Below are 24557 nucleotides of genomic sequence, written 5' to 3'. Positions count from 1 at the left end.
CATCATTCTTCAATCATCAAACACCAAGAAAAGCTAATCATTAGCAAAGACGTCCCTCTCCTTCCAATTTCTTCTTCTATAATATTTTAATTGACATAAGATATTAGTTGCCCTTTCTCTTCCAACTTGCTGGATTTATTATTTAATTTTGCTGATTTTTGTATCCTCTAAATAAATAGAGATGAGTTTGTTTAATCCTGGAAAAACATTTCACATTGCTGAAATAATTTCTTAGGACATTGCGTAGCACAATTCAAGCTAGTTGGTATATTTCTGCTCACAAAAAAATTTATTGCAGTATTATTATCGTTATTTTCCGGCGTAATTTCCCTACAATATCTGCTCCTAACTATCACATGAGGTGTGCTATTTTTTCAAGGGGATCCAACCGAGGTGTAAGTAGCCGCTTCATTGCATGAAAAAGGAATTACGGTGCAATACCAATGGAGAAGGTTTACAATTAAACAACTAGAGGTCTTACAACTTGTGCTTTACATTAGAGAAGATGCATCACCACCTTCGGGACTTGGGACGTCCGCACTTGGGCGATCATGAGTCAGAGTTGGAACGTCCGTGTAAGCATGCAAAATTTATTGAATTGAAATTCAATAAAATATTTTGGATTGTACTTTAAATATATGTTAGTTCAAATAAATATTATGGGTCAATATGATTAGATTAATTATATTAGTCCAATATATATGGATTAAATAAATAAGTTTTAATCTATTGGGCTAGCCCATTTAATTGGGCTAAAGTGATGAGCCCACTTAATTAAGCCCAAGATGTTATCTTCTTAGAGGCCCAGTTTGGTGTCATATGTCAAATGACGTGGCGAGCCAAGTCAAACGAAAGAGCCAATAGAATTGTGCCATGTGTCAAAATGACAAGGCATGCCCAGTCACACTAAAAGTCCAATGAAATCGCGCCACGTGTGCAAGTGACATGTTCTGGCCAATCAAATGTGGTCATGTCACACTTCAATTTGATTGGTCGGAAAGAGTTTGTTCTTATCACAATTCCTTCTTTCCACAACTATAAATAGGGGTCTTTATAACTCAGAAAAGACACCAGAAGTTATAACAAGAAGCAAGAGAAAGCTCGTGGATCAAACGCCGCAAATTTCTCTACAAGTTTCAAGCTTCAAGTAATCAAGTTCAAGCTCAAGAACGAAGAACAATTCAAGTATTCAAGATCAAGAACGAAGTCAAATCAAATACAAGGCGTTCAAGATCAAGGCTACTTGTTTGTGATAAAATTCGTGGCAACAATCAAAGTGTTCGTGACGGATAAATCAAATTACAATCAAGATCAACCTCAAAAGCCCTTGAATTTATACTAGAAAAGTAGAATCAGAGGAATCATAGAGATTGTAACACTCAAATATTCGAAATAAAATACTACGATTGTTGCGATATTTTTTCGGTCTTGATTTTATCTTCTCGACCCAAATTTATTGTCTACAATCCGCAAATAGGTTAATTATGAGTTAATTGGAGCTTTCAAGAGTCACGATATCATCAATTCGTCTCTCTAGGGTTCAACCCTGACTCGGCTACGCTCTAGGGTTGAGGTTGGGCTATAACCACTTAAGTGTATGTTATAAATTTGAATGCAACTTAATTCGAACATATTTTGATTTTTTTTTTTTTTAAATGATTTGGGTTATCTACTTCAATAGTTATAACATGTTGCCGAATTAGTAAACTTTCTCCTTACACTTTTTTTTTTCTCTTTAATCTATTTAGGAAGTCTTAATCGTTCTTCCATTCTGATTGGAATTAATTCATCCCAACGAATAGCATTATTAGCATAGTAAGTAAGTAACATCTAAAAAATTGCCAAATAAAATGAGCTTATGCAAAATTAAAATATTGCAAGAACCATGCCGACTTAACTAAAATAATGTAAAAAAATATAAAAAGATCTTTTATATTTAAATACTGACCGGAACGAGGAAAACTTACAAGCGTCCTCCAAAATTGTTGCATGATTCAAGGGGAGCTGCCTCGGGGAAAAAATATACGTAATTTGTAAAGTTAAATATTATTGCATCCAAGAGATATTGGGAATGGATCGAGGATGTCACATTATTTTTATTTTTTTTTATCTATTGCAAAATTATCATACTATAATAACATTTGTAATGAATGACAAAACCAAATCTCCTCGTCCGAACCACATTCATCCAAAGCATGTTTTACTACTCAAAACAAACAGTAAAGGCTAAAGGGTATTCCCTTACCATCCTTAGGTAGAAAAGTACCAAAAAAGAGTAAGAAAAAGAAACAAGAAATAACTCTAATTTGGCTTATTTTTGTCAATACTACTATTAGCATCCCCATAAGGAATGAAGCTTCTCCACCAGGTGTTTCCCCATAGATTAATGATGTTGCTATAGATGAATTGCCCAACTCCATTATTTACATTTTCCTTTGAAGCATTTTCTCTTTCCACGGTCTGTACTGTTTTCTGCAAAAACAAGAATTTGGCCATTTTATAAATTATGGGAAATTGAAAAATATAGTAAAACCAATAACCTATGTTGCTCGGATTCTCTGAAAATATTGTCTCATTCATATATGTCGGATCCTCATAAAGTGCACTATTTTCTGAAAGATCCAACACACACTCAATAACAGTTTTGAAAAATCCGAGCAACACAGTCAATTAATCCATTCATGGGATGATTAAAGATGCATACATTGCTAGGAGTGAATTTGAGTCCAACTTTTATGTGCCCTTTGTATGTGTCATCTTCAAGCACCACATTATAAGCAACTGGTGTCACTTCCATGAATCCCTTTTCATTCCCCTCAGTAACTATTCCTTTCAGATAAATTCTGACTCAAATGAATCAGAAACCGAAAAATCAAAAATTAAAATTTTTCAATTAAATAGCTAGGGAGTAGTATAATAAGAAAAATAAACAGTAAGGATATGTTGCTGCAGAATTGGTTCAGGTAAAAATAGAAAATATTCTTAATTAAGCTTGTAAATTGTGTAAAAGATTTTATTCTACATCATCATTACATCATATAGCCACGCGAGTATGCAAAAAGCAGCGTCTTCTTTTTTTTATTTTAGGTATTTGGTATCTAAAACACACTATCTTAATTATTTTTTTTGGTTTCCCATTCGGTATTTGGGTATTTGCAATGAGGTCCGACTAAATTTAGATTCGCATTGAAAAATCCTACATTGGTCCCTAACAAAAGCGATTCTATACCCAAAGTTCGAACCGAGATATTTGATTAAGAATGAAAGACTACTTATCACTTTACCACAACCCTTATTGGTTAATTGAGATTCACTAAATGAGTTTTCTAACAACGTAAAACGATTCATATCAAAATATTATATGGATGAAGGAATTTCAACTATTCCACTGCATTTCTTGCTGATATACGAATATAGTTATAAATATGTAGAAAGAATGTCAAAAAAATTTAGTTTTTCATAAAAGAAAAAAAAAAAAAAAAGAGGGCAAGTAAGGGTATTACGTGGTTTCACCAACAAATCCACCGGCTGTGAAAAATTCCTCGTCCATAATTTTTAGTTTAAGGTAGTACCACTTTTCTAATTTGGAAGTTGGCAATTCATACTTAAATTTCTCATTCCACAAAATTTCCTTTGGATTGCCTGCAGTGAAAAACAATTAAGTCATAAAACGGATATGAATATCACTGACATTATTGTACCAATATATATTTATGAGTTAATTTTGTATCACCTTGTAATTTGCTGCTATTCTGGAGACATAGTACGATGGTTTTCCAGATTATACAGGTTAATGCAAAAATATATAGGAAAAAAGAAAAAGCAAACCTGAGGAGGTTTTTGTTCTGTAGGATTGAGATCCACATTCAACAATGACATAGTACGATGGGTTCCCTACACAAATCAAAGTAATAGTCCGTAACTGTAATGAGGTTGACCAAAAAAAAAGATTATGATATTTCCCAAAAGCAAATTAGGAGAACTTTTTACGCACCGAATATTTTCTAAAACAAAAAATTACAAGTAACTGTCCATAATAAATGAATTAATAAGCTGTAAAATAAACTACAAGTTAAGTCTTTGCCAATAATGTTGGAGCCGCAAATGAATAATAAGGCAAGTCACCTATTACGCAAGTTAAAATGTATTGACAATATAAAATTTTTGTACACTATCGGTGCATACATGTAAAACCCTTATTGTATCAATAATGTTGGAGTGGCAAATGAAAAATAAGGTAAAGTCACCTATTAGAACACGTCAAAATGCGCGAATAATATAAAAATTCTTTACATTATTAGTGTATACACGTTAAATCCTTACCAATAATGTTGGAGTGTCTAATGCCTCGGGCACTTACAACAAAAACTTCAAGGAGTCCTCCCTTCATGGAGTTTTCCTTTCTTTCTTTCAGATTTCCTTTTAGTTTAAGGATTAATAAATCTTTAGGCAGTTCTAAGTAATGCAACAGAAAACATACATTAAAGGAGTTACAGAAAGAAAAAGAAGTTTGGCAATGTATTTGAAGACGTTACTAGTGCATGCACTAAATGACAATAAATATTTATCCAGAATTAAAGTATACTTCTTTAACGGGAAACAATTAGTAACGAACCAGTTCTTAGCACTTTATATAGCTTTTATTATATGGAAATCCAAACTTAAACTTTTCACCATTATCAAATTATAGGAAAGTTTATTTGTTAGAAATTCAATAAAATATCATCCACAAATGAAAAAAGAGAGAATAAAGATGGTGCCATCATTTATTTTTCTTCCTGCAACCATTTAGGAAAGTTATCCAAGAAATTTTAGAACAAGAAAAGACAAGTTTAGCGTTAATAGATAGATTTGTCACCTCGAAAAGACATTTTCCCTTCCCCTCTAATCAAATTTTCTCTTTTGTCGTTTTTGGATTTTTCTTTAGGTCGTTTAATTACGTTTTTCTTTTGTGCTTCACTATTTACGTACTCAAAGTCTTCATTATTTTCGTGGTATTTATTGTAATAGAGAAATAGCACATGTAATAGTTAGTTAGTCACGTGCTTCTTTCTGTTAATGACAGTTGTTAATGAGTTGTCAATTAGTTAATGGGTTAGCCTAAATTAATGATAATTAGGTGTATAAAATGTACTGATCTTCTTCTTCAATAAAATAGTTGTTCATTTCTCTCTTAACCGTTTCTCTCTTCTCACAGCTTCTGCCATTATTACACCTTCAAATCCTTGCATTTTATCTTGGTATCAGAGCGGGAGATACTGGAATCTCATGTTGTCACGCTCTTAAGCTGATTGCTGGTCTAAATCTCTCAATTTCGTTGATCAATTGATGTTATTGATGCAACAATGGCAGAAAACATAATTGACCACACACATTCCCTGTTTTTGGGTCCTTCAGACACTACGAGCTCAGTATCGATTCCAGTAAAGCTCACTGAGTCGAAAACTATGGGTTATGGAGTAGGTCGATGAGGATTGCACTTTTGGGGAAGAGGAAGCTAGGGTTTGTGACCGGTATGTGCAAAAAGGAATCCTACAAGACGGTTGATTTATAGGAGCAATGAGAAACCTGTAATGCTATAGTTTTGTCATGGATCATGAACAATGTGTGTGAGGAGCTCCTTTGGTGGCATTGTGTATGCATCAGATGCTCATCTTGTTTGGGAGGATTTACGAGAGAGATTCGATAAGGTCAATCGAGTAAGAATTTTTCAATTACATCGTGAAATTGCAACCCTCTCACAAGGAACTAGTTCAGTTTCAATCTACTTCACAAAACTAAAGGAGCTTTGGCATGAGTATGATGTGTTATTCCCTTTTTCTAATTACGGATGCCCTAAATCTAAGGAAAATATGGAATAACTACATCAACAACGAGTTATGCAATTTCTCAGCGGATTGAATGAGTCCTATGATCAGGCTAGAAGACAAATTCTCATGAAGACAACTGCACCTACGCTGAATCAGGCCTATGCAATGTTTGTACAAGATGAAAGTCAGCAGAATGTGGGTGCCAATGTTATGACCGATAGAGGTGATCCTACCTTGGCTATGCAAGCAACTAGCAGAGGACAAGGATATCGAGGCAAGAAATAATATTTTCAATGTGAACACTCCGGATGAAAGGGCACACCAAGAAAAATTGTTACAAAATTATTGGCTATCCATCAGATTTTATTCCAAAGAAGAAACAAGGTACAGGGAACCCTGACAACTGGAGAGCTACTAACAATGAAAATCAAAATGGTGGAAGAAGGCCAGATAATTGGAGGAGAGAACCCCTTGCAGCTGTGAATCAGGAAGATATTGGATCATGTTCACAAGGAGATGGACATGGACAGACAACAACTGAAAACAAGGGATACTACTTCACTGATGCAGTACAATCAAATTCTGATTTTGCTAAACAAAGATTGTGGTGATCACCAGGCTAACATGGCAGGTAATGTCACTTGTTTAATGTCTAATTCCAACCAAAAGGAAGAGGAGTGGATTATTGACTCAGGAGCAACTCATCACATTGCCTCAAAAATTAGAATTATTAACTAATACTATAACTACAAACAAATCTAACAATGACAGAGTACATCTACCTATAGGGGAAAAAGCTGATATCACACATATTGGTAGTGCATGTTTGCTGGATAAAAAAACAGTGAAAAATGTTCTTTATGTACCTGATTTTAGGTTCAACCTATTGTCAATCTCAAAGCTCACAAGATCACTGTCTTGCAATGTCAACTTCTTTCCTGACTTTTGTGTATTTCAAGACCTCTGCAATAGCAGAGTGAATGGGATTAATAGATAGAGAAGTGGATTATATTTGCTTAGAAATGGAAGATTAACTAACAAGTTGAAGGCTATTTGTGCAATGAGTAGATTGTGTGAAGGAACCAGCAACCTATGGCATATGAGACTGGGACATCCCTCATTGTTAACTACGAAGAATATAAAAGAGTTACATAGCTATGTTAGTAGTATAGCAGAGAATAATTATTTTGTTTGCCCCTTAGCAAAATAAACTAGGTTGAAATTCCCACTTAGTGACTCTAGAGCTGATGGATTATTTCATCTTGTACATATGAATTTTTAGGGCCCTTATAAGGTTCCTACATTCAATAACAAGTACTACTTCCTTACTATTGTAGATGATCATTCTAGATACACATGGCTACATTTCTTGCAGCTAAAGTTTGAAGTTATAGTAGCAATAAAACAATTCTTTAACATGGTTCAAACTCAGTTTGGAGTCATGGTTAAGATACCGAGATCAGATAATGGGACTGAATTTTTTAGCTCACAATGTGCAACTTTGTTGAGTAATCTTGGCATCATTCATCAGAGTAGTTATCCTTATACCCCTTAACAGAATGACATAGTAGAAAGGTAGCATAGGCATATTCTTGACACTGCTAGGGCATTGAAGTTTCAGGGGTCCATTCCTATGAAGTATTGGGGCATATGTGTGAATACTGCAGTATATTTGATTAATAGGCTGCCATCAAAAACTCTAGGGGGCAAAGTGCCTTTTGAGCTACTATATGGTAGAAAGGCTTCTCTTCTTCATCTAAGAGTTATAGGTTGTCTATGTTATGCAACAAATCTGCCCAAGGGATACAAATTTGCTGAAAGAGCTAAAGCAGCAGTTTTAATGGGATACTCTGAAACATAGAAGGGATATATACTTCTGGATCTACAAACTATGCAATTCTTTAATAGCAGGGATGTTGTTTTCAGGGAATCTGAGTTCCTTTTGCCAAAGGGAGTACTAATATGAGCAATGAATCTGAATTGTCTATGTCTTCTCCTTTACATATAAAGGTATCAGATCACAACAATATTCCTTGTGGATCAAACTTACTAGAAACAACAGTAAATATAGATCACACAGAAACAGAAGATGATACACAACATGCAGTTGAGGAGGCAAATTCTGATGGTACTGATGCAACAATTCTTCAGGATGCATAAGTTCAGAGTCCTAATGTTTAGGATGCAGAGGCTCAGAATGAGTCACACAATGAAATGCAACAAATCACTTGAAGAAGAAAATGAAAGTGTGCCATCAAACATAGGCAGGAAATCTTCAAGACAGACCAATGAGCCACTATGGATGAAAGATTATATCACTACAAAGAAGGTTGCTACTTGCAATTATCCAATTTCAAACTATTTGTCTTATGACAAAACATCCTCCAACTATCAATGTTATTTGGCCAAGTTCTCTCAACAGATTGAGCCACAGTCCTTCAAAGAAGCAGCCAAAGACAGTAGATGGATTGAGGCTATGAAATATGAGATAAAGTCCTTAGAAGATAACAAAACATGGTGTATAGTTGATTTGCCAAAGGGTAAAAATACAGTAGGCTCAAAATGGGTATATAAGATTAAATATAAAGCAAATGGGGACATTGAGAGATATAAGGAAAGGCTAGTGGCAAAGGGGTATGGTCAAAGGGAAGGATTGGACTATCATGACACTTTCTCACCAGTGGAAAAAATGGTCATTGTGAGGTCAATCATAGAACTTGCCACCTCAAAATGTTGGAATCTATTCCAAATGGATGTGTACAATGCCTTCTTGCAAGGTAATTTGTATGAGGTAGTTTATATGGAATTGTTTGAGGGATTTAGACAACAAGGTGACAAGAAAGTTTGCAAGTTAATGAAGTTCTTATATGGTCTTAAACAAGCTTCAAGATAGTGGAACATCAAAGCTAACAGAAGCATTTTTAGGTGCAGGTTTCACTCAAAGTAATTATGACTACTCTCTATTCACTATGAGAAGCCAAGAAGAGGTAGTGATTGTCCTAGTCTATGTGGATGATCTTCTCATCATAGAAGCAGTGCAAACTTGATCAAACAGGCCAAGAATACTTTACACCAGAAGTTCAAAGTCAAGGACCTAGGAGAACTTAAGTACTTCATGCGAATTGAAGTACTAAGATCCAAGGCTGGCATTCTGTTGAACCAGAGGAAGTATGTATTGCAGCTTATCTCAGAGATGGGATTAAGTGGGGTTAAGCCTGCTTGCACACCCTTAGAGGCCAATGAAAAACTCACTTCAGTAGAATATGATCAGGCAAATAAAGTCAAAGATTGATCACCCATTGCAGGATATCAGTGCCTATCAAAGGCTAGTTGGAAAGTTGATGTATGTCACCATTACAAGATTTGTCATCAGTTATGCTGTGGAAATCTTGAGCCAGTTCATGCAAAGGCCCAAGAAGTCTCATTGGGATGCTGCAGTTAGAGTTGTAAAATACTTAAAGGATGCACCAGGACATAGAATCTTAATGGCTTTTAATCACACAGGGGAGCTAACATGTTGGTGTGATTCAGACTGGGCAGCATGTCCCAATACAAGAAGGTCAGTTACTGGTTATGTGATAAAGTTTGAAACTTCCTTGGTATCTTGGAAATCAAAGAAACAACAAACTGTGTCAAGAAGCTCAGCTGAAGCTGAGTACAGAAGCATGGCTGTTGCAACTGCTGAAATCATATGGTTACTGGGTCTGTTTAAAGAGTTGGGTGTGAAGATTACACAACCCGTGACAATTCTTAGTGATAGTAAGTCTTCCATTCAGATTGCAGCAAATCCCATACTACATGAACGAACAAAACACATAGAAATCGATTGTCATTTCATTAGAGACAAGATCACAGAAGGGATAGTTCAAGCAGTACATGTGAATACAAAGGAGTAGCAGGCTGATTTGCTAATCAAAGGTTTGGGAATTGCTGAACATGTGCATCTTCTTGACAATCTTGGAGTGCTCAACATTCTACAACCTCCAGCTTGAGGAGGCATATTGTAATATAGAAATAACACATGTAATAGTTAGTTAGTCACGTGCTTCTTTCTGTTAATGACAACTGTTAATGAGTTATCAATTAGTTAGTGGATTAGGTTAAGTTAATGGTAGTTAGGTGTATAAATGTACTGATCTTCTTCTTCAATAAAACAGTTGTTCATTTCTCTCTTAACCGTCTCTCTCTTCTCAGAGCTTCTGCCATTGTTATACCTTCAAATCTTTGCATTTTATTTGTATCTTATTAGTAGGCTAGTAGCTGTTTTAATATTAACATATAAAAAGTACTTACCTAGTACTCTCTCCGTCTCAAATTTTGTAACACACTTTTCTTTTTAGTCAATTCTAAAAAGAATAAAATATTTTTATATTTAAAAATAATTTAACTTTAAACTTTTTAATTTACCAATTTTACCCTTAATAAGAAGCTTTTATATCCACATAAATTATGATTCCACAAAGCTTTGACCCTTTAAGTTTTTAGGACCACAAGTTTTAAATATATTTTTTTCCCATAAACTCTACAATAAGTCAAACTACGACACACAAATTAATAAAAGGTAGTAATATTTTTTGAGAAAATGACAAAAATGGTCTCTTTTGTTTACAGGTGAATTCAAAAAGGTCTCTTACATATATTCCTAAGTAATTTTAATCCTTTAGAATTTAGAAAAAATGAATACTTTATGTCCATTTCAAATATTTAACAAATTACCTCGGATAGAATGTGGGCAAGGAAAGAAGCGCGCACTAGAGAGGATTTTTAAAATTCTTTATTCTTGTTTATAATGTTACGGTATTTTCAAGCTTTGCATTCTAAAGAGCATTAAGACAAACAGCTTATGCCCAAAATCGAAGAATTCCGCTCATTGCACAAGAAAATCGATCAATCAGCCTAGACGAACACCACTATGTGTCTCCATTCCACCGGCAAAATGCTCTGCAATTTTTTCTTGTCATTTCCGTCCTCGATTGTGACCCTCTTTAATTTGGCCTTCTATATAATCTTCTCTATTTACTTGACACTCTTTTCATGTACATAAAAACAATTCTTTTGTTTCTGTTTCTGATACAAGGGTTCTAGTTTCCTTCTCATGGACGAGAATAAACTTCACTTGTCTCCTCCTAAGGTCAGTGTCTATTTTGGACTATAAAACATAGTTTCGTTCTTGTTCTTCTTTATTTTTCTTTTATTTTTTGTGTAAGTTTTTGGCTTTCGGATTGTGCTGGAACGGGTAGGATCCCTCCATCCCTAACCTAACCAGAGTCTCGAGTTCAAGTCCTGCGAATGGAAAAGATCCTAATATGCAGTGCTTACCCCTTTAATGGGCCTTACCTGTGCGAATCCGGATTAGTCGAGGCTCCGAGGCGTGCTTCCCCTTTAATGGGCCTTACGCGCGCTAATCCGGATTAGTCGGGGCTCCAAAAGTCGGGGCTCCAAAGCGGGAAACCAAAAAGAATTAAAAAAAATGCAGGGATTGTAATTGTGAAAGAGGTGAATCCAAAATCTAAACTTTGTGGGTTCAATTTTTAAATTAGTACTGAACTTGTTGTACTTTTGAATTAATTCATAGTGTTTGAGGAAACAAGAAATAGTATTAGTTTGAAGATCATTCACATTCACACTCTTATTTCACACTCTTAGTATTGTCAACATTCACATTCTTATTTCACATTTTTTTCTCGCATAAAATAATGGATAGATTCATACATAACTTATATGTGTATTATTTATGAGAAAAGGTAAAATGATAACCAAAGAAAGTACGAGCTATGTTGAATTTTATAAGGTGATTAATTCTCCTTACAAACCAACTAAACGGGCTATGTTCTTAGAGACAAAATTAACTTTTTGTTGTCTTTTAGTTTTTTCATAACTTTGTGTGTTTGGCTGTATTGTTGGTTTTGTTGCACACTTGCACTCATAGATATTTTCCTATATTTTCAATTTTTCTTTGTGGAGCAAAATTGCACTAAACCCTGTTACAATACGATTGAGTTGACGTATTTCAAAATCATAAATTTAATTCCTCAATATTTTAGAGATCCTACCCATATATTAATTTATATGGGATTTGCTTTTATGAGGGAGTTAATTATTTAGAGTTGAAATATAGTAGTATATTGGTAAGTAAGTAAATTAAAATGTATTGAAGTAAATATAATAAAGAAAATATAATGAGCTTGAAAAGTCAGCTATGGTCCAGTGACCATGTGAATTGAATAATCAAAGCTATGGTATGGTGACCATATAAATAAAATAATCTACTGCTCTACTTTTCATAAAACTTCCCTATGCAATAACATGCTTGGAAATTGTTTCATGTCTTGCTCTGCATGTAAAGAGAAGGTGATTTTGTATAGAGATTTTGACCCTCCAGCCACTCAATCCTCCATTCTGTCTGACGCAAAAACGCAAAAGCACATCACATTCCCATATAATGGACCTTTAAGTTTGTTGGTATTATTTAGCTAGCAACTTTTTAGTTGCAAAAGGACCAGCATTTAAGGAAACACTTGCCATCAGTAGCATACACAAGATTTTGCTCGAGTGGTGTTGATCCAATTTCGTAAATTCGTCTTGTACACGGGTTGTTGGGTTTAAGGCTTTACTTTCTATCTCAAGTTGATATTTTTTCTTGAGAAAGAATCTGAAGTTGATATTTACTTGTATTACTTTTTAAAATGGTGTAATATGCATGTTATTGTTATAAAATAATATGCTTACATACATATTTTTTAGGTGAAGTGATCCAGTGTGTCTCCGCCCTGCTTGCTATAATGGATGTTATGTTCACATCACACTTGCTTCTTATTAATTGTATAGTGAAGTTTTTTCTTGCACTAAGTTTGGTTAATGGTACATTTTGAGCAGCAGATGCTACCTCAAAGAATGGACTCAGGAGGTCCTTATCGTCTTCTGCACTGTTCAGGTTTGGGTGACAAAGAAGGTGTGATGCAAGAGCTCGGAAAAGGAGTGGAACCCAATCTGGTTGACTATGATAGGAGAACAGCACTTCATTTAGCTGCCTCTGAAGGTTGTGTGGAGATTGTTGTTCTACTTCTTGAGAAAGGAGCTGATGTGAACTCCACAGATCGCTGGGGTCGAACTGTAAGTTGCACTTATTGCAATTAAGTGAATTACCTTTACAGTCTGTTCTGGATTATTGTTTTGCATCAATTTTATTTTACCGTATTCTGTTGTTGCAACAATGCGTGGATAGACTATATTGTTTGTTGTCATTGAATTACATTTTCTTATTTGGTTTGAATGTTTTATACTACTATATTGTATACTATTATACAATAACCGATGATCTGTAAATATAGGATTTATTAGCAATTCAAAACCAATAAAAAGGAATATATGGTTGAACTGTAAATATTGGATTGATTGCTTCCATGCTATAACCAAAATTTACTTGAAGATATATGGTTCTTTTCTTTTACTGTAGCAATCTGTAAGGTTATAATATAGGGCTATAGCTTGTTTCTCAACAAATTGATTAGTGTAAGCTTTGATCAAAATCTCGTGCAGCCACTTTCCGATGCCTGCAACTTTGGTCACAAGGATGTCTGCAAGATATTAGGGGCACATGGTGGATATGATCCGGTATATGTCCTAACCTTTTTTCTCGGTCATATGATTTCCACCACAGTGTACTCCGAATGATATCTTAATTTTGTCTCACAATACTGCTTGGAAACAGAATGGGTAATTTGCTTTTCCTGCTATACATGGTTGAAAAAGAAACTCTTCTATTAATAAGATTGACTAGAAAAGCTGATGCAAGGAGTAACAAACTACTTTGTTTATAGTTCTAAATTATATATTCATCGATCACTCAGACACTAAGCACACATCACTTTTATCTGTGACTTTTTTTGCTTATAGTATAAGCTTAGACGGGCTGCCAGCTATACTAGTTAATTGGCTCGTATAGGAACATCACTGATTTGTTGAAGACATAATTAAGTAAATAAAAGTGCATTCTCCTCCTATAACTTATCTTCTTAAATGAGATAATCACACTCTTCAATATGTTACGAGAGCCAAACCCATCGATCCTTGTTGTTGTGTTTCTCAATGTTGGACTCCCGTTTTATGTTATCCCCGCTCCAATTGTCCAATCCTGGGCGTGTGGTGGGTTTTTAAGTCCCAGCATTGGCTGAAGGAATAGGTTGTGTCTCCTTATATTATTGGGCAATCCCCCTCTCATGAGCTAGCTTCTAGGGTTGAGTCAGGCTCAAAATTCATTTCTTATCATCAGATAGAGATTCCATGTGTTGGGCACATGAAAAAGAATTAGGGCCGCACGTGAATGAATAGGCATGGCGAAAACATAATTAACTCGGTAAATTTCATTGGTGTCCCTTTTGGGAGCGGACGTTTAAAACTTTTGTCCCCATTTTAAAAACGTTTGCAAATATTGATCCAAACCCATCGATCCTTGTTGTTGTGTTTCTCAATGTTGGACTCTCGGTTTATGTTATCCACACTCCAGTTGTATAGTCCTGAGCGTGTGGTGGGTTGTCAAGTCCCAAAATTGTCTGAAGGAATAGGTTGTGGTCTCCTTATATTTTATTGGGCAATCCTCCTCTTATGAACTAGCTTTTAGGGTTGAGTTACGCCCAAGATCATTTCTTATCATCAAATAAAAATTTCACGTGTTGGGCTCATGAAACAGAATTGGGGCCGCATGTGAATGAATAGGCATGTCTAAAACATAATTAAGTCAGTAAATTTCATTGGTGTCCCTTTTGCGAGCCGGTGTTTAAAACTTTGTCCCCATTTTAAAAACGTTTGCAGATCCACACTCTTCTTCCTCCTCCTCCTCCTCCTCCTCCTTTTTTCTTTTTGATCTGATTTTAGTTGCAAAAGTAAACATGTCATATTTGGTTACTTAATTATCCAAACTTTTGAAAATGGAACGATGAAAAGATCAATTCCTAAAGAAAGGCTCTTTTAGTCCAAAGAAACAGTCGAAATTGCATTGGATGACATGAAGAGGAAACATAACTTTAACAAAGAAAGCTGAGTGAAATAGTGCCTAACTACCAAATATTCCAATGAACTTGCAGAGTTGGAAGATCCTTTGTCGATTACTAACAGATCTAGAACTATGGATTTACGGAATTATGCACACCCAAAGCTAATGTGTTGAGATATTGAATCATGTTCTTAATATATTTCCCTTTCTAGGTTTCAGATTATTGCATTGTCCACTCTAGGTGTAGGATCTCCATGCCTTCTTCTCAGTGGCTCTTTCCATTTTAGTGTATGATGAAACTCCTTTTGACTGGATGAAATGAGAACACCATCATAAGTTTATTGTCGCCCTGCTTACTAGCCTTACAATCTCCTGGTTGGTGAAATCCTACATATTGGCTAATACCACTGTTGGTTCCCCAAATACACGCAAGTATACGTGTGATAAAGTGACTTGAAAGTCGGATGTCGAACGCTCATAGACTTAGATCAACCGTTAACTAAGCAAGCTAAAATCAATTAACTGTCCAAAATAATTGAGAGTGATGTTTTTCTATTAAACTACTATTGCAGAAATTAAACAAGTAACAACTAAGTTATCAAGAATGCAAATGTGTATGATGAGATTTTAATTCAGAGGAGATGAAGATTCCAGGGCTGTGGTTGGTTTATCAATCCTATTAAGTTCAATAATCACACTTGTTAATCCAGATTATCTATGGTTGCTAATTAGCCGGATCGTTTATATGAATAGCATGTTCCAACAATACTACTCTCCTGTTCACAATATATCAATCCTATATTCCTATGGTATTGAGTCTATCGTTAACGAATATAATACGATATTTAACTAAGCAAGACCGTTAGGTATATTCCTATCCTAATAGCGAAATCTTTCCCCGAGTCACGGGTTCAGAAACAAGCTCTCGTTAATTCTACTCTAATCTAAACACGACTTTCTCAAGCATAGCATAGATAGTATGGTGAATTGGTAGCTACAACAATTCACAAGTTAAAACTAGAATTAAAGAAACAACCACAAGATGATAATCCGAATCAACGAAGATGTAATTAATAAACGTTAATAATCATGTCAACCACAACCCTAGAAACTAAAGTGCTTAGTCACTCATGTTCGTAGTAACAACTTTCCGAGTATTTTGCATAAACAAATTACAAAGAAAAGATGAAGGAATGAAGAACTCGATGATTTTCTCCTCCAAAGAATGTTCCCAACGTCTTCTCTCCTCCCAAAATAGTCTCCTCGATCTAAGGTGTGTCAAAAGTCCCAAAAATAACGTTTTTACATGTACTTATACCAAGTAGGGTCGAGCCTAGACGAAAACACCTTTTCCTGTGCGAAATAGGATTCCGGCTCTGCACAAATTGCACAGGCGCCCCGCATGGGGCGATGTGCCACGCGGTGTGGTAGTGGGCTTTATCAGAGAGCGTGCAAAATCACAACAACAACAATTACACAGCCGCGGCACGCCACGCGGAGCGGTTGTGTCTTTTTCTTAGTACGGATTTTTCTTGATTTTTTGACATCCAAACGTGGTTCTCGACCCCCGAACGCGATCCCGGCTTAATTCCTTGGGCTTTTACTCAGACTTCAAAGCTCCAAATAGCTCTAATTCGTTCCATAACATCTACCTAGCTCGGAATCACTCCTACAAGGCATAAAACACGCAATTAGTACAAAACACTAGCGATTAAAGCTCAAACTCAATTAAAGTGCAGTAAATTAAAGTGTAATAAGCGACTAAAATAGGTAATTATAGCCTATCATCAACCACCTTTTCAAAAGGGAATAATAGTAGATAAAATATATGGATTCCCAATCATATCTGCATGTGATTGGTGTATTTACAGAATGTTGAAGCGTTCTTAAAAATTTCTTTCCTTTATCAATCAAAGAAGAAACCAGTCAACATGAATCAAAGAAATGACAAATCCCAAGGAGACAAACGCAAGAATGGATCCCAAACGGATTTTCCAGCAGACTAGCTAGAGTTAACCGCACAGTCAAACGCAATAAAGCAGCCGAGAGAGAGAGAGAGAGAGAACCATCAATGAAATTACACAATGAACCCGCCGTTTTAAAATCACGTGCCTAACTCCTTTATTTCCTATCAACTAACAACTACTCTTCCCATTCACAGTTACAACCAAAACAACTAAAAATCACGTGCCTAACTCCTTTATTTCCTTCGGTCACTAGCTGACTTTCCAATTTCGATGTTGGACTTGTAACAAAAGTTGCTTCATACGCTGGTTTTGGGGTTTCTATCAGTATAATGCATGAATTAGGGGATCTATACAGCATGTTAAAATCTGTGAGAAATATCCTCTTGTTTCCTTTTCTTTCTTCTTCTTTTCTTTTACTTTAAGTGGTTTATGAGTAGTGATTTTGAACCATGATATCCTGCGAGCCATGCATGACATCCCTTTTCTGTGAGCATGAATTGTATGTTGCATCCCAACTCATTTAACTCATTTATCTCGTGATCAGCTAGCTTATAATTATGTGAATAAACAAAGGAAGCTAAGTAACAATAATCCCCAGCAAGAAAACAGGACAGGCTAAGTCACAAGTATGCCTTCTGGATGAGTTAATGACTTAATGTAGATAGGATCCTTGTCAGAACTGTATGTTCTTTACCACTATGTTATCTTTATTTTTGTTGCCGTGTTAGATAATGTGAATTTCCCGGAAATTTTGTATGATATCAACGTCTCTTTTTACCGTAATTTCCTTTTGCTTGACATAGTTGGGTGACTCTCCTACGCCATGTTGTATAATTGATCATGGTGAAGTTGACATGAAGGATGCAGCTCTTATTGGAGAAGTAATTTCTCTTACCCAGAAGCCAAGGCAAATATCAACTTGACTATGTTTTTTTAATATGTCAATTCACCTTACATTTGTTTTGACTATTAATGATTGTGAGTGTGAATAGCAGGGAGCATATGGTGAAGTTTATTTGGTAAAGTGGCGTGGCACAGAAGTTGCTGCAAAAACCATTCGCGCTTCCATTGCATCAAACCCAATGGTGAAGTAAGTTTACTGATTTTTTCCAGAGCTGTAATTTAAAAATCACATAAGCAACTGATGGGACTGATTGGAAGTGGTTGACTGTTTCATGTTCTTTTTTATCCTGTACAATCAAATCACTTTTAAGGTCTTCTATCTTCAGTATCATTAAGAACCAACTATACTCCCAAGGAGATAATTTCACTCCAGGTCTATATGTCAAAAGCTTGCCAAAAAGTTGTTGGCCAAGCAATGGACTTTTATTGTGTCAAAATTTCTACGGCTTCTTTAGATCTCTGATATTTTCTTTTCCAGAACTTGGGTTAATATGACTTAGAGTAACAACTTACTTCGTCAACTTGGCTTTAACATTCGGATTCGTTAATATGACGTAGAGTAACAACTTACTTCGTCAACTTGGCTTTAACATTCGGATTCATCCATCCATAATTGAGAGCTTCACAGGAATGCTTTTCTGAAGGAGCTAGCGTTGTGGCAAAAGTTGCGCCATCCCAATATTGTGCAGTTTCTTGGCGTCCTAAAGCAATCTGATCGATTGATCTTCCTTACTGAGTATCTTCGAAATGTAAGCCGTGTATGATGTCACAAGCACTCTGATTTCACTTGATATTCCGTAATAGCTATATAAGTGTTATTATATGGGCTTTCAGTAATGCACGCACTGATATTTCTACAAATTGGAATCTAGGGAAGCTTGTATGACCAATTGAGAAAGAAAGGAAGACTTGATCCACTGACAGCAGTTGCTTATGCATTAGATATTGCAAGGTATAATGTTCAATCAAAAGCCACCTAGAATTCAAGTGTTACATTTCACCTTTTACCACAATTTACAGCATTTTTTATTCATTGTTCTTCAAAACAACTTTGTAGCTTTTTCACCTCTTTCTTTTCAGTTAAATGCAATCATCTGCATTTACTATGTGCAATCACCAAGTATTTTAATTGAAAGTTACAGGAAAAGAGGCACTCTTCCAGTCATTAATGTGCAATAGTCTTACGATGCATCTTATGCCAAGATAAATTTGGTAATATTGGTTCAGATTCTTTATAGCCAGAGTTCTTCAATAAAATATGTACTTTGTTCTTATTATAAAGTTTGTAGTCTATCTGAGCAGAAACATGACCAAATCTCCCCTTAATTTAGCCACGACCATAGATAAAAGGTGCGTTGATATGGAAAGTGTAGACAACTAAGTGCAATCCAAAATTCTTAACGCAAAGTATCAAATGCCAAAAAGATGGATCAAAGAATGAAAATAATTGTGGGTTATTTGCTTTCAACTTGGTGCTCCTCATTATGAAATGTCTTTAAACATTGAAGCAGTTGTCAGACTCACTTTTCGTGGTTGACATACTTTACTGTTTAAAGAGTGGTTGTCGTGCATATTGTACTCTTTAAAGCAGCTATACTAAGTTCTCTGTTTGCATGTGCAGAGGAATGAATTATCTTCATCAGCATAAGCCTCATGCTATTATCCATAGAGATTTGACTCCTAGGTACTGGCAGTTTCACTAGTTACATTTAACTCAGCTCATATGCATCAAACCATTGGTACTTGTCACTTCAGAGAGTACAAACTACTTCCTTTATAGTTCAGATTTAAGATATCTTTGCAGCTATTATATCAAATTTCTACTCCTGCAGAAATGTATTGCAGGATGAAGCAGGGCATCTTAAAGTCACAGACTTTGGACTCAGTAAAATTGCACAACAGAAGGATTCTTATGGTTACAAAATGACTGGAGGGACTGGATCATGTATGATCTACTACTAAGCTAATCTGTATTTCCTTTTCTTTGGTCAGTCGACTCCCGAACATAATTATATCCATGGTTATTAGATCGATACATGGCTCCAGAAGTTTACCGTCGAGAATCATATGGAAAGAGTGTTGATGTTTTCTCATTTGCTCTAATCGTTCATGAGGTAAGTTGAAATTACACGTTTACATTTTGTCCAACTGAAGATATGCACGGTTTATCCATTTTCATCATCAGAGTTTCTTTTGGAAAGTTTTCCATACATCTATTAGATGTTGAGTTGGTACTTCGTGTTCTCAAATCTTGCTGTGGAAAGTTAGGCCCCTAATCATGAGAGTAAAATAGCTACGGAAACAATCCTCACATGGTTTGATGATTTGGCTTTGCAATGTCGTTTCTTTAAATATAAAATAAAAGCTAGGGATATATATGCTTCTGTATTACAGATGTTCCAAGGAGGACCATCAAATAGGGAAGCAGCTCCAGAGACGGTGGCCGATAAGACAGCATACGAAGATTATCGGCCACATCTTGCTTCATACATATTTCCGGAGCCAGTCAAGACGTAAGTTAGTCTATTTTTGTTGCATTTTCAAACTTACCATTTTTCCCTTTTTTGCTAATAGAACTACGCCTATGTGGTGATCATTGAAGTCCAACTGTATTAGTTTGTATTTCCAAAGTGTCTATACGATGTAGGTCTTTCTTAGCATTTTTTATTTTTTATCTGTGTTACATTTTGAGTTTCAATGTTTGGGGTTAAGTATAGTATTTTTTAACTGGTTTTGACGTAGTTGTTTGAGCGTTTTGATTGTTTTTGCTGAAAATGCTTGTTAATATTGAACTTGTTCGGATTGCAAAGTTTTAAAATGTTTCCTGATTTTGAAAAAGTGAAAAGAAATCATTGTGTATATAATCAAATCAATGACTCACCTTCTTCAATTGTGAATAATTATCTGGACTAATACCTTGCATTTGACATAAATTTTTTGTTTTTGCATATTTGGCATACAAATTGATATTGAAAAAATCTGGCAATAGAATTTGAATGATAATTATCTTTTAGTAGATAGTAGAAAGAAATCATAAATACCATAATAAACTTGAAGTTTTTTTCTCCTGTTTTATGTGAATAATATTGAACTTGTCCAGATTGCAAAGTTTTAAAATGTTTCCTGATTTTGAAAAGTGAAAAGAAATCATTGTGTATATAATCAAATCAATGACTCACCTTCTTCAATTGTGAATAATTATCTGGACTAATACCTTGCATTTGACATAAATTTTTTGTTTTTGCATATTTGGCATACAAATTGATATTGAAAAAATCTGGCAATAGGATTTGAATGATAATTATCTTTTAGTAGATAGTAGAAAGAAATCATAAATACCATAATAAACTTGAAGGTTGTTTCTCCTGTTTTATGTGAACTCATTACCATTTAGAGAGTCAAACATATTTTTTACTACTATTTTTTGAACAATCCAATAAAATTTAAGTTATAGAATTATTTTTTGTAGTACTTTTATGTACTTTCTAGATATGCAGATTTCATTTCAATAACTTGAGGTGTCAGTGTTCGAACTCACATAGAAAATTAGATGAGTTGCATTCTTATAGACAGTAATTTCTCAAATTTGGTTTCTGTGGCAAGAATCTGGAGGCCAGTTTAGTTGACGAAGTAAATGTGGCCTTGTGTTTCTCAGATTTTGGTTTCTGGAATAGAAGCGATTAAATAAACACTATAACTCTAGGCACAATGGAGTATCAAGCACTTTCTCCTTTTCTGGGTTTCAAGCTGGTTACTCCTTTTATATGCTAGAAAATCTTAGGTACATGTGTTGGCGGGAGGCAGAAATTACCTGGTAGATTAATCTAGGTGCATGCAAGCTGACTCGAACACCACCCTTATAAAAAGGATCCTAGGTAGGCACTCCAATCACATGGAGAATTGGTTACTTCTTTTATATGCTATCCTATGGTTTCTATTTTTGATTGCTACTACCACTTGCTTTCTAATTGCTGATTGTACATCACAGCATATATATGATTGAGTGCCTAGGTACGTCATCCTTAAAATTTCCTATAGCCAATCTCAGGTCCTTTCAGCATATAGCAAATTGAGTTTAAGTTCTATGCATTGGGTGTGAAAAATATTACACAATGAAGTCAGTTTTAAAGTAATTACGGGTAAATCTCGATTATAGACACTACGTGGTAACCTAGTAAAATGGTAACTAACCTGCTATCAGATGCTAAATTCACTGACAGCTTAAAATATCTTTAATTTGACAGTATACAACTTAAATCCGTCGAAATTAGACACAGAGACACAACAAAAACTGACATGACATTGTGTGCAGGCTGCTTCGTGAATGCTGGCACAAGAACCCTGATCGTAGACCCTCCTTTCAAGAAATTATTGAACGGCTTGAGAAAATCTATGAAACTATGCAAGATAAGATAGTTTTGGGAACATGCTGTAGCTGTATGATATTATGAGTTGTTAATTATCTGATCCTGAAGCTGATCTGATGTATCTCCTATCGCATTGATTTCATTTCTCTGGTTACAAGGAGCTTCTGCATAGCCCTCTCAGATTTGAAAATACATAAATAAAGTGCAAGTTTGTCTTACTGGAAGGATATGAGTTTGTAGCAAATTTTTATTAGAGTTTAACTTATATGCATCGACATCGCTAAAAAGATTTGCACATAGTTTAATTTACCTGCGATAATAGGTTATTTACCATGCCTTGCAGGTTACCAGTCCATGCTTGCTATAGAAGGTACCTCTGTAAATGGCTTTTAGGTGATCATATAGTGTAAAATTTCTTACAATGTTAATGTATATTAGCTGAATTATTTTTTATTATATTATAATTCATTGTGTCAATGTTGCTGTCTGTCATCTCTGAGCCTTATTAAGCTTGCTCATATTTTGATGGTCGAGTTTGTATTGGGGTATCTGTTTTAGGTTGTTCATATCCCTTCCTAAATCCTTAACATTGTAGGTGGTTTTGAAATTAAATAGACAAAGCTAATTTATCAGACAGATGTGTCTGAACTTGGTGAATTTTCCATTGGACATCTATCAAATATCCTTATCTGCTGCAGCTTACTACATTGACATTCACTAACAACTGCAACCAACAATTAGCTATTACTATGATCCTTCACCACTGTCCATATTTCATGTTCTTTTGCTTCACCATTTCTAGTTTATCAATCTCCAACAATGTACAAAGATGAGGCTGATTGCCTTTTCATTGAGGACGACAAGGTGGCTCACGTCGCTTTCCTTCAGATTGGGTTAGTTGGGAATATTCTCATATGCTTGGCCTAAAATTGATGATATTAGGAAAGACATGTTCATAATTTCAAGGAAAGTTTTCGATTGTGACTTATGAGATTGGATCCTTTGCACATTTTTCTTGGATTCACCAATGAAGAAGGCTACAAGTTATGTTTTTTCGAATGTTTTGGGTAATTTATGACACGCAGATGTGTACTTTTAGATACATGAAAGACTTCACCCAAAAAAAAAAAAAAACCTTCTCTAGCTCCTGTTTGGATTAATTTTCCAGGCTTGGTATTGATTTGATATGTCAGCAATAAAACCTATTGGATGTGTGCTCTCATTTGATAGTCCTACTGTTTTATGGTCATGACTAAGCTTTGCCAAGGTTTGTGTAGAAATTGACCTTTTTTCAGAAATTGTCTAGTCGGAATTGGTTGAAACTTTATCAAAATTACATCCTTCAGTGATAAAAGGTTATTCACGGTCAGTAGAATATGAAAATATATCATACTGTTTTACATGTTTAATGTTTTCATCAAGAACATAAAGGTGAGAATTGCAAGTTGACAATGATAATGGAAAAGATAGATACCTCAAAAATTAAACCAGAAAATTACTAGAAGAAAAAGTATGTTGTTGTGTGACAACAATTATCCGTCAATTTCAAGCAAAGTTGGGGTCGGTGGTATGAATTCTCGCTCATCATGCCACTCTGTTTAAGCTCATCTTAGATCTATATTACAACAACAATAATAAATACTAATAGTTCTTTATATATTCTATTGACATAAATTTCATATATGACCAAAAGCTCCTCGAAAGCAAAAAGGTAAAAAAGTTCTTTAAACAATTAGGACACTCTACCAAAAGAGATAAATAGCTAAATGACCGTGTATTATCTGTTCGATTCTCAATGGTGTGAATGCTCAAACTAATTAAGATGCGTCAGTTGATTTTAATTTTATAAATAAACTAGCGTTAAACGGACAGACAAGTCTGGGTGGTGTAGTCGGTTATCACGCTAGTCTCACACACTAGAGGTCCCCGGTTCGAACCCGGGCTCAGACAATCTCCCTTTTTTCCAATTTTCTATTTTTTTTGCATTCTTTCTTTTATTTTTCTTCACTTTCATTCTTCTTTTTTACTTTTAATTTTTTTTTTCCGTTTGTTACAAAATGTAAAATGTTAAGGCAAGCATGGATAATTTTTTCTTATGAATTAATTAGCTTGTAATTTAGCAGTAGCAACTTATAGTCATTACTAGAGGATACAAGTAGCAGCTCGAAGCCTTTTTCCCCAAGTTCTCCAAATTGGATTACCTAAGAGAGAAAGTGTATTAAATTTATGATTGTCATGCCAATTTGCTTCCTCGATTTCCATTAGCCAATACAGAAGACTGGAGTCACTGAATTTGAACTCAACTCCAGCCTCCAGGAGTCTTATTTGCTAAGTGGAAAGAGGCTATTTCTGAAAGAAAAGATTTCGACCGATCAATGCTTCCATATTGGGTGGATAAGAACTAGTTTCTGTTCCTCTCCCTAGTTACTTTCGAACACCGAAGCTTTCTAAACTTTTCTTGTTTTTTGTTTTTATGATAATCAAGAAATCTTCTTGTATTTCTTATTCACATATCTTT

The 24557-nt window shown here is 35.1% G+C and overlaps 3 protein-coding genes and 1 non-coding gene across 7 annotated transcripts; 3 read left to right on the top strand and 1 right to left on the bottom strand.

The window, feature by feature from the left end:
• Positions 1–2301: 2301 nt before the first annotated feature.
• On the bottom strand, positions 2302–4393 carry LOC104214181 (elicitor-responsive protein 3). The gene is made up of 5 exons (XM_009763816.2): positions 4324–4393; positions 3829–3894; positions 3504–3642; positions 2705–2843; positions 2302–2472 (listed from the first exon to the last, which is right to left on the bottom strand). Exons 1-5 carry the CDS (start codon positions 4388–4390, stop codon positions 2302–2304), a joined length of 582 nt encoding a protein of 193 aa, XP_009762118.1. The 5' UTR covers positions 4391–4393.
• Positions 4394–5603: 1210 nt separating this feature from the next.
• On the top strand, positions 5604–7671 carry LOC138875167 (uncharacterized). The gene is made up of 5 exons (XM_070153991.1): positions 5604–5797; positions 5894–6084; positions 6171–6379; positions 7093–7342; positions 7478–7671. Exons 1-5 carry the CDS (start codon positions 5604–5606, stop codon positions 7669–7671), a joined length of 1038 nt encoding a protein of 345 aa, XP_070010092.1.
• Positions 7672–10577: 2906 nt separating this feature from the next.
• Positions 10578–22687, top strand: LOC104214182 (serine/threonine-protein kinase VIK-like). Of its 4 annotated transcripts, none has more exons than XM_070153101.1 (12): positions 10578–10941; positions 12690–12923; positions 13350–13424; positions 17573–17650; positions 17762–17859; positions 18301–18421; positions 18545–18624; positions 19294–19356; positions 19505–19617; positions 19701–19786; positions 20067–20185; positions 21985–22687. In XM_070153101.1, the coding sequence occupies exons 1-12, from the start codon at positions 10906–10908 to the stop codon at positions 22121–22123; spliced, it is 1242 nt and encodes a 413-aa protein (XP_070009202.1). In that variant the 5' UTR covers positions 10578–10905; the 3' UTR covers positions 22124–22687. The 4 variants fall into 4 exon arrangements, with proteins under 4 accessions (XP_070009202.1, XP_070009203.1, XP_070009201.1 ...); XM_070153102.1 differs by having other exon boundaries at positions 10579–10941; positions 12745–12923; XM_070153100.1 differs by having other exon boundaries at positions 10579–10941; positions 12687–12923; positions 21985–22520.
• Positions 22688–23915: 1228 nt separating this feature from the next.
• Positions 23916–23989, top strand: TRNAV-CAC (transfer RNA valine (anticodon CAC)). Its single transcript has one exon. It is a non-coding gene; the product is annotated as a tRNA-Val (tRNA).
• The last annotated feature ends 568 nt before the right edge of the window (positions 23990–24557 follow it).

This window comes from Nicotiana sylvestris, chromosome 8, assembly GCF_000393655.2.
Source record: "Nicotiana sylvestris chromosome 8, ASM39365v2, whole genome shotgun sequence".
Taxonomy (NCBI): Eukaryota; Viridiplantae; Streptophyta; class Magnoliopsida; order Solanales; family Solanaceae; genus Nicotiana; species Nicotiana sylvestris.
This window is presented reverse-complemented; position numbering and strand designations above follow the sequence as displayed.

Bases quoted from the DNA above. Each gene is read 5' to 3' on its own strand.
- LOC104214181 (XM_009763816.2), bottom strand. From the start codon at position 4,390: ATGAAGGGAGGACTCCTTGAAGTTTTTGTTGTAAGTGCCCGAGGCATT. The intron at 3,895-4,323 runs GTAAGGATTTAA...TGATTTGTGTAG, and splicing joins TAGACACTCCAACATTATTG to GGAACCCATCGTACTATGTC. The intron at 3,643-3,828 runs GTTTGCTTTTTC...TTTTCACTGCAG, and splicing joins CAGAACAAAAACCTCCTCAG to GCAATCCAAAGGAAATTTTG.
- LOC104214182 (XM_070153100.1), top strand. From the start codon at position 10,906: ATGGACGAGAATAAACTTCACTTGTCTCCTCCTAAG. The intron at 17,860-18,300 runs GTAAGTTTACTG...AGAGCTTCACAG, and splicing joins GCATCAAACCCAATGGTGAA to GAATGCTTTTCTGAAGGAGC. The intron at 18,625-19,293 runs GTATAATGTTCA...TTGCATGTGCAG, and splicing joins TATGCATTAGATATTGCAAG to AGGAATGAATTATCTTCATC.
- LOC138875167 (XM_070153991.1), top strand. From the start codon at position 5,604: ATGTGTGTGAGGAGCTCCTTTGGTGGCATTGTGTATGCATCAGATGCT. The intron at 5,798-5,893 runs GTATGATGTGTT...GCAATTTCTCAG, and splicing joins CTAAAGGAGCTTTGGCATGA to CGGATTGAATGAGTCCTATG. The intron at 6,380-7,092 runs GTACAATCAAAT...ATGAATTTTTAG, and splicing joins GATACTACTTCACTGATGCA to GGCCCTTATAAGGTTCCTAC.